We start from the raw sequence: 17,000 nt of genomic DNA, 5'->3' as shown, positions 1-17,000 counted from the left end.
ATAACATTACGTAGTTTTATTTTAAGCCTTGTTGTTTTGTCTTGAGTCCTGTTTTAGGTGTTGCCTTGTCATGAGTTCTGGAGAGCCTCATTATCTTTCTTTTCCTCTCTTACTGAGAAAATGGTGCTTCATTTACGAATAGATTATAGACTATTAGGTGCTTATTCAGAAGGCTGTTGTATGTGCCTCAGGAAAGATGTAAATAAAGTGAAGTTGATGGTTTTTAAAGTACAGTGATATTGACTGCATCTTCAGTTTTCAGTAAGTTTGCCGGGAGTAACATTTGGGAAATATTACACAAGTATGACAAAGGAAAGTCCAATTGCAAGAATTTAGAAAGAACTAAATGATCTATTAATTAAACATGTGGACTATGGTAATTTTACAGATGCTATAAAAATATAAAATATGGCAAGATTTGTAGAAACCATCTTAAAACTGCAGTAGGTAAAAATTAGAAAAGTACTTAGGTTTACAGGAGATACTCTAGAAATGTGATTGAAGCTTTACTTGGGAGCAAAATTAGCTCAGTTGCTTATTTGAGCTTATTGCAGCCTTATTTGAAACCTGTAGTTAAATCTTGTCTTTAAGCCAGACGGTAGTAAGATAAACCGTAAGATTAACTTTTCTTTGAGGTTAGGAAAATAAGACGGGATATGTAAAATTTTTTCTGAATTAACCTTTTTTGAACATCATCCTTCATGAAACTATAGAGCAGAATGGATAAACTACTAATGTCATTAGAACAGGCCTATATAAATGTGGATAATTATCATGGCATGTGCCATTGCTGCTCCCAAATATTTCTTTTTCAAAATCTGTTAGGTCTAGTATCTTCTTCCTCATTTTCCTTCTTTTCATTTGTCCTATTCATTGAGGGTCATGGTTTAAAAAAGACCAAATACTTACACCAGAACAAAAAAATCCAAAAGCAGGTGTAGGCAGGTGTTACACCGAAAGTGCTGTAACTGATCAATGGAATGTAGGAGAGCTGCATTTTGCTTTGCTTGTTGAAAACTTAGGGGAACTTCATACAAATTTGAGATCGGATCAACAGCAAAACTTAACTGATAGATATTTGCTTTATTCCTGTCTACTGACTCTTGTTCCCCTTACTTTCTGCCTTTTTGATTTTTTTTTTTTAAGACACTAGTTCATTGGAACTGCCTAAAAAAAAAGCATGTGAAGGAATATGTTTGGTTTAAGAACTTTAGGAGATTTTTGAGCCAAGTTCTGTTGTTCTTTAAACACTGTTCTCATTGGTATTTTTTTCTCGTCTATCCCCTATGAACTACTGCAGAGAAAGGAGTCTCTTTTGGTAGGAGTTTAAGATTTTGCTGATGAGCATCAGCATATATTGCACAGAAGAGAACCATTTGCCAGCACTGAGTCATTGGTACAGTTGCTTCCTTCAGGAAGGCAAAGAGGAGCAAAGGAGGTAACATGAAGTAAAGTAAAATTCATCAGCAAGTGGCCACATATTGCTTCTGTGCCTCTGCCATTCTCTCTGGAAGAGCCATGCTCCATCATTGTGGGAAGCAGGCTTTTGTTTGGGCATGAGAATTTGTCTCCCGTTGGTTTGGGATTCCAAGACGTGCTGTGGCACAGGGAGAATGCCAAGGAGTGATGCCTTTATGGTAGATGTGAAGCTTCTTAGGTGCAATGGATCTGTCCAGCTGAGGGTGTGCCTTGCGGTATCCACAGTAGCCACGCGGAGCGAGCAGGCGTGACACGAGACCCGCAAGAGAACTGTGGCCTTCTGGAATGTCAGCTGGCCACCAGACAGGATGCCCAGGACTGTCTAAACTGGTTTTAGATGTTTGTGCTTAGGCAAATGAATCCTGTCCTTTGTGTCAGGACAAACAGATTTGGACTGTATGGAATGCCTGATGTGTAAGGGATAAAGTTCACACTAAATGATGTGGGGCATTGGCTTCAAGTATGGATTAGAGGGATCAGCTAACTTGATGCATGTGTAGTGCTTGCGGCTTCATTTTCATGCTTGACAGAAGTTGTTGTAGGCCACACCAGTTCATCTGGAATTGAGCTAATGATCCAGTCCCAGATGTTCCAAGTAATTGATGCATTGATGCAGTCTATGTTTGTAAGTCACTGAAGGGACTTGCAGTGGTTGTCTTGGTAGGCACAGAATGGGGGAGTGACTTGGAAAATGTGAAGAGTTCATCTACTTGTTCTTTTTTTTTTTTTTTTTTTTTTTTTTTTTTTTTTTTTTTTTTTTTTTTTTTTTTTTTTCCTTAGGCAGGATTTTGCAGTCGTCCTCATAAATATTTTGTGGTGTGAAAAAGGAAGTGTTAACAGAAGGTAGAAAACACTTACTATTTAGTCATTTTATTGGCCATGTAAATATTAAATATACTGTGTTCTCTGGTTTGACTATTGTCAGTCTACAGTAAAATACTGTAAGTTGGTATTTACAGCCCTAGTTGTGTTAGATATGTAAGATGTTGCTGCTGAAAACAGTGTCCAGATTTGCTTTTATTGCCAGCTCTAGTTAAGTATTACTGCAGGGATCCAGTTTTTTCGTCCTTATGTCACTTGAGGATCTGCTTTAAGTCAGTTTACTTCTGATTTCCTACTGCTGAATCGCACTTCTAGAATATAGATCTTGTATTTGTGCTGCTGTGTAGGTGATACTGATTTCGTTTTTCTGTTACTGTGACTTACAGAATGTTAGATACCAGAATGTCACATTAGTTATATGAATCTTCAGGCTAGTTAAAGTCGAGGCATGAGGTGCAGTGACAATAAATGTATTCTAATTTAATCTTCTTTGAAAATAAAATGTTTTTTCTCTCTGGATATGAAAAACTTTAGATTCCTCTCTAGATTGTCCTTGTCACTGGACACATCTTTATGTTTACTGGATACATAATTACTGCTCTGTAGGCAAATCACAGTAAACAGATTGTTTTGAAGTTTAAAATATTGGGAGTACTAGAATATTCTTTGAATATCAAGTTTCATTATAAATATTTATGCTTTGATCTCTCTGAATACTTCAGAAAATATACACTACAAATTTGTGATCTGACCCCCAGGAGTAATGCAAGGCAGGAAGATAGCACATATATTTTATTTATTTTTAGTTCAAGTGGCATAGTTTGTTTCTTAAGAATTGTAGTATTTAATGCTCTGTGATACTTCAAGTTTTGGTCTGTCTGCCTGGATTTAATCTTCAAATAACTTTGGTAAATCATAAGTTCAGAAAGTGTGGTAGACTTGGAGTTATGATGTGTCCTGCAGGTTGATTTGGAGGGTCTTTTACTGGAAATATTTCTTAGACAGCTCTTGAAAGGTTTTATAGAAATGCACAGCAGTTCATTGATAGCAGTTCACTTGGTGCATTGTACCTGCTGAATGTCCTCTGTGGTGCTGATCTCTGCCCTTCATTTGAAGAGAAAACTTCTAATGTTCAGATTTTGAATTTAGAGTTCCTAGCTTTCTGAAGATAAAAACCTTTTCTTGAATTTTTTCTTCTCTGGCTTTGAAATTGTTCATCTGGAAGAGAGCTTGTACCAGAGTGAGAGCATTTGTTGCTCATCAGATTTCTGTAGGAGCTTTTGGCAGTACTAGATTCCAGGCTCTTCTCTGTATGGTGTGCTTACTTCCAAAACTCCTTATCCACTGTGGTTTAAAATAGTAAATATCAAGTACAAGAACAGTGTACAGAGCACAATAACTGAGGCTCAGGTGTCTTTAATTTGTGTTTTCCCTTTAAGATGTTCTGTGTGTTGCTAGCAATTCATATAACTTTTTATGTTTAGTACTTTGGAGTTTTGTTTTAAAGCACTGTTTCTTAGCTGTCAGGTGTATTTGCATGTGCAAAATTTGATACTCTGAAAGTGTTAAAATTACCTAGAATGAAAATTGTGCAGCCATTTTAGAATGAAAAAAGTTTGCATCCATCAGATGGCTTTGTTTTGAAATACCAATTACATTTAGGCTTTTATGACTTCGGTTGTGGAAATATATTATGTTCATAGACTGCATAAAACTAACATTAGAGGCCCAATTTGATTCTGAAACGCATCCATCCCGGTGCTCTGTGTGCTGGCTGTCAGGAGCTCCATGCCTGGTCCTTTGGCCAGCCAAAGGCACGTAGTAAAGCCAGATTGAGCGGAACTGCTCCTTGATGATGCCCTGGGGAGCCACAGTTACAACTGGCGCTGGGCTTCTCCATGCTGAAGTACATGGAAATGCTTTTACAGGAACTACCAGCGAGTGGATTATTGCAGATGAGCGAGAGCACATGGAAGACACACTGTAGGGGAAGCAAATACAATGCTCTGTTTTCACGAAGTGCTGTAAATACAGACTTCAGGTTTTGGATGTTCACAGTGTAAGGCATAGTTCTGAAAATGGAATGTCCCTAAAGATCACTTGGGATTTTGATGGTAAATCCTAGGGAAATAGAAGTGTAAAGGCCTAAAAGGGTGGGGGAAACTTCTGGTTTCTTTAAAAGACAGTATGGAATTTTCCTGCTTATGTTTATTTAAAAAACAAATCCAGAACAAAAGAGGCTCAGCTGCATTATCACTTTAGCCTTAATAGAATTCAAACAGCTCCTTTTCAGCCATTAATTTTACATGCTTATGGTACTGTGCTGTTATTTTGGAACACTTCAAGTAACTGCAGAGCAATTTTTAATTTATTTTAACATAAACCATGAACAGTCTGGTTAAGAACACTCATGTATCAGTGGTTTAAATCAGTTCTGTGTATCTTAAAAAAAAGGCATTTATTTTCAAAGGATGAGTTTCATGTGGACTGAAAAACCATGTAAAACTATTTCATAGTGTAGATTCTTAATCCAGTGTTATCTTTTAAGTGTATGAAAAAATATTCTTTAACTAGGCAAAGTAACTTGACAGTATTATAAAAACACTATCCAGTGTATTTTCTAATATGCACAATACATCAGTAGGTCAAAACATTTGCCTTTGCATTTTTTTTCTGAAATTCTATTTGTACATTTTGGGGTTGAGCAATAACTTCTACAATTACCCATCTTTGATACTCCTTCATAATGAATTGTTTGGTAAAAAACAAAATTAATTTATCTGAGTCACTGGTTCCCAAAGTACAGAGTTGTTTGGGTCTGTCTAGATTTTTCTTGATTAGGAGATTTTGCATAAATGAGCAAATGCTCACTTTCTATTTTTAAGATTGTATTGCACATAACTTTGTGGTTTCAAAGGCTTGAGCAATATTTGCATATCAGTGCTGCATTGTAGACCTGTTGGGTAGTAGCGTGAAAGTCTTGCCTGTTTCTTCATCAGATTTGAAAGTGCGGCAACAGAACCATTTTTATTTGCAAAGCGTGTTTTCGCTTTTAGTCTGTTTTCATGATTGCATACTCATGTGTCAGTATTGACATGTTCATGCTGTTCAAAAATCTGCAAGATATTTCTAATGCTATTTCAAAATTACCTGTAATGTTGCAGGTATCCTAGATATTAACCCTTGCCACTTACCCTTCTTTCACAGTGTTTAAGTTGTTTCACTTTATCTGGTCTTTGTGTTGGTGGTTTCCTTGCTCAAAATCTTGATGTCGGGTTCTATTTAAGATAGTGAGAGTAAAAGCATCAGGAATCAAAATGTATTCTGGCTCAGCCCGTATGCTGAGCGGGAGTGCTGTTTCCATGGCAACACACAGGACAGTGAGGGGGAAGGCTGATGCCTTTTCCTCCAAATTGGAGTTTACAGATCCAAACAATTACTCTTAGCAAGATTCACTTAAAAATCATTGTTTATAGGAGAGGAGGAAATAATGTTAATGAAAATTGTTATCCATATTTTCCTTGTGATGGTTTGTTTCTTTGATCATGGAGATTTGTTAGTGCAGAACACAGCTTTTGGCAAATGCTTGAAAAATGTACTAACTGTAGCGGCAGTGATCTTGGACACATTAAATACAGGGTGTTCTGATGCTTGATGATGCCGCAAATGCGGCTGGACAAAACCTTGCTATACCCTTTAATGCTAGCTGCCTTCCTCTGGGAGGCTACATTGTTAAATATAGTTGACATTTCCCTGGGAGCAAGTTCTGAATAAGCTATGGGTAAACAGTTAACCATTCCAGAAATGATGAAGCTTTGCAATTAATTTGGTGGTGTTTTGGGTTTTTTTTTTGAATGGCAGGTTTTAGAGCAGGTAATATGGTAAATTGATCTTTGATTACTGTTGTGCAGATGTATCTCAGCCTCGCCCATTTTATTTATTATAGGAACCATAGGCTGGTGTGTTTTCTGTGCTCAAGCTTATAGATAAATCCTTCTTCCCTAAGTGGGTGGGGAAAACATAATGTTCTGCTGTTGGAATATGTTGGGGTTCTTCTAAGGCACAATATTTTGAATTTATAATAGAGACTATTTAGTCACCAGAGATTAATTTCTTTCATGATTAAAAATACACAAACCTGAAATGATAGGAAAGAGGAGTGCAAGCCCCGGGATATTGTCTGCCTGTCTAATTTTTTTAACGAAGGATTGGAATAGTGGCAAATACCGTGTGTGGGAATGAATTTATTTGCATGGAGAATTTTCACCTTTTCCTCTGGCGTTGGCTCCCAGAAGATGATGTCACCTTGCAGCTCATTGGTTGTGCAGCACCTAGTGCAGGGAAGGGAGAGAAAGATGCCGGCACAAATCTCAATGGTGGATCTAGGGTGTTTGCGAGCAGATTCTGATAGAATCTTTGATAAGTATTAAGAATTTACTGCTTGTGGCCATGTGATGTGCTGGGTCCGTCCTAGGGTGAGGGGATTGAAGAGCTATCAGAGGAATGAGGCGACTGATCTGCAAGAGGATCTGTGATTGTAAGTTGAAAAATCGGGGTGGAAGGAAAGAGACAGGGAGTGCTAGTTAGACACATTGTGGGAGGATGTGTAGCAGAAAATGCATGCATGAGTGAAAGAAGGAGAAGGAGAAGCATTTTTCTTTGGTGGTCTGGAATGATAAAAATTATATTAAGGGCTTTACTTTCAGAAAATATTAAGAAATGGTTAAAAAAATGTAGACTGTGCAAATATATTTTTTCCTTTGTGGGAGTGGATATGTAGGATTCGTTTTTATGCTCAGTTATACTGTGGTTAATTATGAAGATAAAATAACATTTGTAAGAACTTGAGATGTAGAAAATGCTGTTTATCTTCCATTGTAATTTTATTTCTCAGTCAGAGACAGGACAAACTGTTAAATACTTGTTTTTATTTATGCATTTTGTGAATTTCTGTAAAATGTGAAGGAAAATAGTTGGTTAGGAAATGAAAATACACCCATTCTAATAGCTCTATTTTTATTTAATGTATCTTTTTCTAGACAAAAGCTTTGATGATGAAGAGTCAGTGGATGGAAATAGGCCATCGTCAGCTGCTTCAGCCTTCAAGGTTCCAGCACCTAAAAAGCCAGGAAATCCTTCAAACAGTTCAAGAAAGCCAGGATCAGCTGGTGGGCCTAAGGTTGGAGGTAATGTAAAGCTATTCAGATTCTAATCAGTGTTCCCAGAAACCTTGCCAGAGCAGGCACAAAACAGAGAACTTTGGAAGGTGATGTTTAATTCATGACTGCAGTATTTTTGCAGAGCTGAGAACAGTAAGGGACCTCGTTTTATGTAATTATTCATCTGTAAAGGTGTGTGCATGTCTGTCTGTTTTTGTGAGTATGCACTGAGCTTATTAAGGTCTCTCATAAATAAAATTAATGTCTGGAGCGTTTATGTTGGTGAAATTAATATATATATATATATATATATATATATATGTATATGTATATGTATGGGTGTCTGCTGGAATCCACACTGCACTTATTGTATATATAAATATCCTGTGAAATTCTGGAGAAGGTCTTTGTCGATTAAATTTTTACTGTAGCTCTGCACTGTTTCACGTGGCTAGAAAGAATTAGCCATCACCCAGAGCCCTCATCAGAGGTGTATATTACATCTGGGTGACTTTTGTTATTATTCTTTTAGCTGTCAGTATTGAGAACTTGGCTGTGAAAAATAAAAAATGAGGGCCAAAAGCTTTGGCAGGATGTTTTTGCATGGTATGGCTTTAAAGCAGTGTAATGAGGAATGCTTAGTAATTATGATCTTAGAACAGGGAAATCCGCATTTTTTTAGGGCGGGGGTAGTCTAACAAAAGCAACTGTTTACTGCTAAAGAAGTGGCTGCTTTTTGATGCTTCATGTACACATTCAGAAAAAATACATCATTCTGTGGAAATGGACCATACTTCAGGTACAGGGTTTTTATGAATAAGTGGTTCTTTTAATAAGGGGTTTTTGTAAGAGTAATGTTTCCATGTTCCTGTTCATGTAATCCCATATGTGATCTGCAAAGCAAATATAAAATTTGGAAGAAGATATACATGGCAAACAAGCTGCCTTATGTATTTTCACATTACTAAGATACAGCTAATGTTTTGAAAATTTATTGGTTTTTAATTGTGATCTTAAGAATTCCTAATAAATTGAAAAGATTTCCATAGGGCTGGATCAGCACTGTCATAGTGTAACTGTGAATTGATAGCAATGTATATCAGAATAGTATTAGAAAATGCCACCTAAAAGATTCCATAAAGAAAATTATCTCATTGATACTTATTATTGTTGTTATTAATGCGCATAATAAGTACTATAAATAAATATAAATAAACAATTAATTATAATGTAATTGCCTTTAACCTGAAGCATGTTATTTTTTGCATGCAAGACTAACATACGTAGTACCAGAACTGAATGCTTGGGATTCCTGTTTATTTCAGTATGGGCTTTTAATAATATTTTAATAAATATAGATGGTTTTTAATGTAATTTTTTTTACATGTAGGCTCTCACTTTACATGGTCTACAGTAAAAACATGGAGATACAAAGTGAAAGGAGATGAGAATAGAATAACCACCCACTGATTTTTCAGGTTTTCTAAAAATACAGTAGTAAAGCAGATCACCCCCCTCCACCCCCCAAATTATTACATGTTTTTTTTCTCCTTTTCCTATACTGCCAAACTTCAAAAATATTTAAGCACGCCAGAACCAGAGTACTTTGGTCATTCCTTGCTTTATACCATTCCCTTTCAACTGTGGCAGATACTGGGGTGTCTTTACATACTCGTCTATTTCCCCTCTTTTTTTATTTGGTTGGGTGTCTGTAGTCAGAATTTTAATGCAGTATTTACAAATCCTCCATCTCTTAGCCTAATCAAGAACATTAGTGTAGATGCCAAATGTATTTCTTAAACAATAAGGTCATAGTCTCTTCCAGAAGTGAGGAGTTTCCTGTAATAATCTTAATATGGACAATGACAGTATGTCAGACAAGAGGTCTGGGCAGTTTGCTGTCCCATCTAACTGTGGTCAGAAATGGCTACTAGAGACATGTACACAGGAACAGGAGAAGTGTCTAGAGGCATGCTGGTATTATGGGACAAAATGCTGAGTTTGGAAAGCTTTATTCCACAGAGCACCATGGTCTTTGGAGACTCCAGTTAGGGTGTCCTGTTCTGCTTATCTAGAGACTTCCTGGATCTTCATGGCTACAACAAAACCTTGATGCTCTTTCATATCCAGTTTCTGTAGGATCTAATTTGCAGGTGCCTAAAGTACACCTGAGATATTTCTCCAGACTCAAAATTGCCATCTCTGTGGAGTAAATTTGTAGTTCTGGAAGTTGTTTGCTCTTGCTGATGTAGTAAGGCTTGGCTGTATCCTACAGTCCCAGATCCTTGTGCTCAGCACTCCATTCCAAGTCAGTGGTCAGTGGACATGCCAGCTCTTTTCATCATAAGCACTGGATGGGTATTTCAGGCTTTCACTGCACACCTCGTGCTTCTGCCACCTGTTGGTCCTGCTTGTCCCTTTTTTCTGACTCCCAAGTATCCATTATTCCATATTCAGAAGTTGCAGTTCAGCCTTGGAGGAAGAACTAGCAGCAGCTCCTTTAACTGTGTGGCTTTTTATTTCCCTTTCACAAAAATCTCCAAAGTCACATAAGTGACCTGTAGTTGAAGCAAATCTTTTACTTCAGTTTCTCCTCTTGAGACTTCTGTGACCAGGCAGAATTCACTGCAGATGGAAGTTGTGTTGAGCAAAGGCTGAGATTACTGCAAGTTCCATTTATTTAAACAGCCTTTTATATTTTAAAGGATCCCAAAGATCATTTTCATGGGATGTTGCTTGACAAAGGTGGATTTTCCTATGAGTAGTAGGTGGCAAAGTGCGGGTTTTTTTCCCTGGGTCCAGAATGGATTTGAGGCTATCCTGTCTTGAGACTGAGAAAATGGAACTCCTTAGCCATGCTGCTGGCTTTCTTATCTGCTGACACCTGCTGAATTTATACTTCAGATGCCTGGCTTTTCATTATATTCGTCGTGGAGATGGTTCTTAATGAAGAAATGAGTAATTCTACCACTTCCCAGATATGCCATTCCAGTGAAAGGACCCATCTGACATTCAAAAAAAGAATTTCTCACTCTTTTGGGCATTTTCCATTTTATGTAGGAAATGTACTTTGGTGGCACTGGAAGTGCAGCATCATTGTCCAGAAAGGCAGGTGAAACAGGTATTTATATGAGCAATAGCTGTGTTCTACTCAGCCTGGAGCTCTCTCTCCTTGTGCTGGGAATGACTGTGCCGGGCGTTTTCCTATTGGCAGTGGGGATGGGAAGGCTTGTTGAACTTGTGGAGCTGCTGACAGGCGTGATCAAGCCTACTGAAGACTGCTTGCCAAAAAAGTACCAGATCAGGCAGCCACAGTGGTTTACTGCCCTGGGAGAAAAGAATCCAGCAGGCTGTTTCTTCTCGGACTTCTCTGCTTGGAAGTGTTCAGACACTGAGCTGCTTCTTAGTGATGAATGAGAAGTGATAGGTCTTCCACTTAATAGGGACAGTGCTTTGTTTGGCATATTTCTTATTCCATGGTCAATACACTTCCCTAAGTCAGACCTTTGCCAGCAAGCGCACTGCTGATCTACGTACTTGTGATACACTTGCTCTCAGCTCTTCATTCAGGTGGTAGAGGCTCTGGAAATACCTCTTTCCTCTAAAGCCTTTTCACTGAGGATGTGCACGGTGTTCTACCCTTGCAGAAGTGGACACTCAGAGGCTTTTTCTTGGCAGTATGGCACAAACAGCTTTTTAATCCTAAGGGACACCATAATTTACAGGATAAAAGGACTTCAGTATGTCAGCCAAATGAGCTATATTCCTGTCCCTGTGCTGTTCAAGATATCTTATAGGTCTTTGGCAAGTTCTCTTGCAAGTGTGAAAGCCTTGTTCCAAGTCTTCTAGGGAATTGCCTGCTTGTATACATTTGGAAGCTTTATGTAATTTAAGCGTTAGTAGGAAACCTCAGGCTGTCTCAAGAAGAAGTCTGGCATCCTCTCTTTTCCCAAAATGTCAGTTTAGGTCAGTAGTCTTTAAAATGGATTAAATGTAGAAATGGTGATTCTTCAAAAGAGCCATGTGGCCTTTGGAAGAAATGCTTGCTGATGAAATACAATCATGACAGAAGTTTGTGTTAATTTTCTTTTGTATTTTTTCACAAAAACCAATGTGGGGCTGGAGCATTATTATTAGTGTTATATGAAGTTCACCTTGTTTCAAATTACTGTTCACAGCGTTTTCAGCAGGAAGATACTGCAATGGTGTATTTTAGTGTCTAGTTTATTTGGGTTTTTAAAATCTTTTGTACCTTGGTGGGCTGGCAGTATTATGTCTTGGTTATTGTCTTACACTGACAATGTTGTTACACTTTTTGAAACAACACATCTGTTGAAAGCAAGTAACTGAAAAACCTGATTGAACCAGGTGCAGGAGAGCAGTTTGGCAAGGGAAGGCTGTCAGAACTATAGTAACCCCCTAAATGTAGGAACTGTAGGAGGATGTTCCCGGCTTTGGGAAATTTTAAGTTAGGTTTTCACATCTGTCATTATGCTTTTTTCCCTCCTCAATAACAGACATACAGCTCTTTGTTGAAAAGTATTAAAATGGTGCTTATTTGCTTTTTTTGGCTCGATTTCCTAGCAGAAGACATTTTGGAGCCTTTAGAGGCTTTAGTAGGAAAAAATTTAAATGGAAAGGCTCTGCATAAAACAAATGTGAGACTGAAAGATAGCTGGAGTCTCAGCCAGTTGAAGTTAACCTCATTAAAACTATGTGCTGTAGTTAAGAAACATTTGTGTTAAAAGGGCTTCAGTAATTGTGGAACTGTAAATACACATTGTTAGTGAATGGACTTGAAACAAGATAGACACATGCTCACTGTATCGATTGTCTCCGGAGTCAAGAGAGTTCTATGTTCACTTGTACAAAATCCAAAAAAGAATTCATAATAATCAATGCCCACAAGGGTTTTTTTTGGGGTTTTTTTGTTTTTAATTTTGAATTCTGCAGAAGATAAGTTCATGAATGTTTCCTCTGTTATTTTTGTTTGCCTTCATTAAGTGATTTCCAAAGTGCTGTATTTGTTGTGTAAAATGAACTAGGATTTTTTGGTTTTCCTTGTTCTACCCCGCGCCTTTGTATGATGTAAATCTGCTCTGAGGTAATAGCAGTCAGCAAAGCACCCCTTACATTCTGTGGCACTTTGTTTCCTTTTTGATTTCCAGGTGGTGATGAAATTCAAGGATTTTTCTTCAACATCCCAGCTAAAAAAGTCTTTTTGTGATTCTGAGCAGCCTTGGAGATTAGCCTTGGGTATCAGAGTCTGAATCAGAGAATTTACCACAGAATGCCTGTTTGCTTCCTTTTCCCCACAGTTAATGTCAATTAGCTTCCATCCCAAGAGATCCTTGCCTGTGGAATTGCTGGGTTGCAATCCTGTGGTCATGAACTGCAGGTATTTTAACCTAATGCCGAGTTCAGGAGGTAGGAGGACTTTCAACTTTCCATGTCCTCTGAGAGTTACTGGATTTTGTTGTTGTTTATTCCCCTGAATGGCACGTGAAGTTAGGGTTCCCATCCATACGATCAGTGCTCTATTCTCCTTGGACCATTATAAATGGTTGTGCAATCACTGTAGTTTCCATTCCTGTAGCAAATACCTTCCTTTGAAGCTCTCTTCAGCAGGGGGATTGAAAAATCCACCTTGATAAGGAGTCTGAATTAAACCAAACAAACATGATAAATTGTGAATATATATATATATATATATATATATATATATATATATATATATATATATGTATACACACCTATACATGTACCTTCAGAAAATCCCTGTATGTGTCCATAACACTGTTCATTGGTCTCTCTGTTTCCTGTGTGTCACCCAAGTGATAGTTCATACTACCCTGTTTTTCACTTAATTTCTAGAAGTTTCAGTTAGATTGTGGGATTCATTATGTTGGTATAAGCATGATGTTTTATCAGACAGTCTTTTCTCAAAAGGCTCATAGTCTTGAATTCAGCTTATAAATGGATAAAATAGGAAGAGAGTACCAGTGGAGCACAAATGAAGAAGTCTGAAGATAAAAAGCACACTGCAAGATGTAGCCCAGCCTGCTTGTGACATTTCTGCCTGGGGTTCTGGTCCCCGACAGTCATGGTTGTACCAGACAGTGATGAGAATAAGGAATACAACCCAGCTCTTGTTTAGCTGCTGACACTGGGTACTGATTATTTCAAGCAATAGGAAGAGGAAGCAATTTGTTTATATTTTCATGTGGGTTAATCTAGAAGGAAAAAGAGGAAGGAGGGAAGAGGAAGATAGACTAAAATCAGCTGACCCTACCACTTGTAGTCGTTATGGACTGTGACTGTGTTGAAGAGTAAGCAAAGATGATCATTACAAAACATTCCTGCATTGCTGCTTTGCAGAGTATCAGGTGTGATTTCTCTTTGTAGAGTGGTGTGTTGGTGTGTGGGAGAAGAGTCTTAAGAAACCTGTTTCATTTCTTTTGACAGTAGTATATGCTTTCAAATGGAGAAGCAGGGAAGGGCAATTATTTTTTTATATAAGTATTTGCACCTGTGTTGGAAATGTTTTTTTTGGAACGTATAAATTAAATGTTCTTTAAAATATAAGAGAAAAAGCAACACATTAAAGTCAAGTTACTTTGACCTTCTGTCTTGCCCTAGTGAATTGTTAGAAGTAAAAGAGAAAAATGTATTATCTAGAACATGTAAAAAAGGTAATTGTGTAGTTTGTGATGACAGGTAATGTGAATTGTTGTTAATAATGTGTCTGTTTAAATTGTTCCAGTATGGAATACACAAGTGGGCACTGACAACAGTAATGAAAATTCTGTTACTGAAACTATTACATCACAGTATCTCAAATCATTCTGTTTTGACATCAGAATTACAGATGATACAAATGAATTGTTTGTGTTCCTGCTTGTTCTCAGTAATTTCTATAATGTAAAATAATCAGTGCAATTTCCCCCATTCAAATGTAAAACTAGGATCACATTAAAGTAAAATGTCAGTAGGTTATTAGGAAGTTATGTTAAAGACGGAAAATAAGACTAATGCTGTCGTGTTCATAAAATTAGCATAATTTCAAAACTCACCTGTTGAAACTGAACAAATGACCAGGGTCGCCAATGTATGTTCTTTTAATTATTTATGAAAACTGAGTGCCAAGAGAGAAATACATGAGCACTTTGAAAGATTACCGTGGGAGCGTGAACACTGTGCATGAGTTGAAAAATGACTGCATGAGCTTCCAGTTGAGTGGAAACCAACATTAATCAATTTGGGATAAGCCTAAAAAGTCTGGTATCTGTGTTTGAACTGCTTGTGGGACTGCTTGTCTTCCTCCACATCCAGGCTTTGGTCTTACCTAAAGTATGCTGTCCAAACTTTGTACTAAGTATAACACTCTTATTTTCCTTGTTTTGTAGTTTTCTTTTTTACTGTATGCTTGATATATGTTTATTAGTTGAATTGATCTCCACATCATGTCTGTGAAGGGCTAGTATTATTAATCTTTTGTACCTGCGAAACTGTGTACAAAGGAATTGAGGCTAAACTTGTGGAAACTATGCTTTCAGTGTTAAGAATCAGCTTCAGACATTACTGACTAAGTTTCTTGGAGCATGTGATATTCAATACATAATTCCAAAGGAATTTGTATGCTCAAGAGCAGCTTCAAATTTTACAGTAAGCATGCTGGTGCTGTCATCTTCAGTCCACCTAGGAATTATTTTGTGCTTCCTCGTAGTACAGGAGTCCTGTATTTGTACCTGATTAACATGTCACACCTCAAGGCTTGAGATGTGCTATCTTGATAGCTGAAAACCTGGCACCACTTTCTACCTTGTAAGTGCAGCTCACTCCTAATTTCTGCTTGTCCCTCCTCAGGGGGACATGCTCCTGTTCTCTCATGGGGTATGTAATTGTATGGAGAGATCTGCTTAGCATCTCAGCCCTCAGAGACAGCACACTCACTTGTTGGGTGGAATCTTCTGTTCATGAGCAATAGCTCTGGCATGTAGGAGGAATGTTTTAATGGAACAGGCACAGTACAGGTGGGCTCTCTTGGGAAGTTCTCTAGCTGTGTCTGCCAAATTTTAAATATAGCCAGATAAAGTAAGGAATACAAGGTATTGTAAAGGTATTTTAATATATTGTACTGTTTTGTTCAGTTTGTGCTGCTGTTTCAGTTTGAATGACTTTCTGGGTGCCTCAGGGACAATGACTTTTGGCACTGGAGGAAGTGGGGTGGACAAGTCAGTTCAGAGTGAATGTCAGTCACTGGGGCTGAGCATGACAGAATACATCTGTCAGTTTCCTTAAAGTAGGCTTTCTAGTGAATGCTTTTCTACTCTGCTTAGTCAGTTGAATTGTTTGCTAAGCTGGTTAAAAACAACAGGAAGGCTTTTCCAGTCCAGATGCTGGGAGGGGGGCAGGGAGGAAGGTTTGTTTGGGTTTAGTATTTTATTCTGAAATTTATTTCAAAAACTGTGGTGGCTTGCGTTGAAACAACTGAACAGGTATGCTGATACTAATTGTCTGCCTGGGTGTTTTTGTCAAAGGCAGTTCAGCTTCAGTCAGAGGCATTTTAGGCTAAGTTACTGAATCATGAACTGCAGTGGCCCATGAGACTGGTACAGGCTCCTTTTGCATTCTCTCACTCTCCTGTTTCACTATATGCAAGTAATAACTACCATAAGATAAATGTGTTGAGTAACCCAGTAAGGTAATCTCCCAATGAACTTCTGTTTGTGAGGCTTCTCTGGTAGACAAGGTGTGTGCTTGCAAAAGTTTATAATAACAATGAGGTTTTGGAGAGTGGGGAGTTACTTGTTTGCAGATGCAGTTGCTGTTTTCCTCAGGAAATGGACACAAAGCAGCTGAAATTCAGTTGATAAAAACTTTTATCTAAGCTAGGATCTCTGCAGCTCTTCATGGTTTGGTCTTCCCCAAAGTTTTATTGGCAGAGTTGTGACAGTTAGCAGCATGATCTGTTTCTTAACTTTTATAGCAAAGCCAGTAAGTCATGGTAACAGTACAAGTTACTTAAACTAACATAATTTTATCTAAGTTGGTCTAATTATAGCCGTCCTGTAGGATTTACCAGTGCAACGATCTGAAACTATGGTTCTTGTTTAAAAAAAAAATCTTGTCTAATGTTGATCAAAGTGGTTTTTACTTGAGCAACTGCTTCTTCTTTGTTTCTCTCAAATGTTTTCCTTACTTAAGCAGGCAAGCTGAAAGCATGTATACTAAGTGACTCTCAATCACCCAGTGATGAAAGAGCACACCTTTGTGCTTCATACAGATACTTGAGACTGAAGAATACTTATTTGCTTGTTTTATGGGGGGGTTTTATTCAAGTTTGTCAGTTGAAGTTCTTTTTCAAACATGGAAATAAGAACATTTAGAATGTTCTTATTTAGAATCTGTTAATACATCAAGGTCTCCATGCACAGTATATCAAATAGCTTTAGATAACTCAGTGGTTTAAAACCTGAAGGGAATTTTCAAAACTTCTCAATTCCCAGCCAATTTTCTGAACATTTGGTTCCTGTTTTA

The 17,000-nt window shown here is 37.7% G+C and overlaps 1 protein-coding gene across 26 annotated transcripts in view; it reads left to right on the top strand.

Moving 5' to 3' along the window:
- The window catches only part of CLASP2 (cytoplasmic linker associated protein 2), a 142,110-nt gene that overhangs the window by 50,182 nt on the left and 74,928 nt on the right, over positions 1–17,000 (top strand). For 18 of the 26 annotated variants that reach the window (XM_066191626.1, XM_066191599.1, XM_066191631.1 and 15 more), the window contains one exon: positions 7,341–7,487. In XM_066191626.1, coding sequence (XP_066047723.1) covers positions 7,341–7,487 — 147 coding nt within the window. Of the gene's footprint in view, positions 1–6,511; positions 6,839–7,324; positions 7,488–17,000 lie in introns of those variants that run through there. The other 8 variants (XM_066191726.1, XM_066191717.1, XM_066191695.1 and 5 more) reach the window with 3 other exon arrangements.

Source organism: Chamaea fasciata, unplaced genomic scaffold, assembly GCF_029207755.1.
Source record: "Chamaea fasciata isolate MVZ Bird 193981 ecotype frontalis unplaced genomic scaffold, bChaFas1.0.hap1 SCAF_1, whole genome shotgun sequence".
Taxonomy (NCBI): Eukaryota; Metazoa; Chordata; class Aves; order Passeriformes; family Sylviidae; genus Chamaea; species Chamaea fasciata.
The sequence above is the reverse complement of the archived record's forward strand: the minus strand, read 5'-3'. Positions and strand labels throughout refer to the sequence as shown.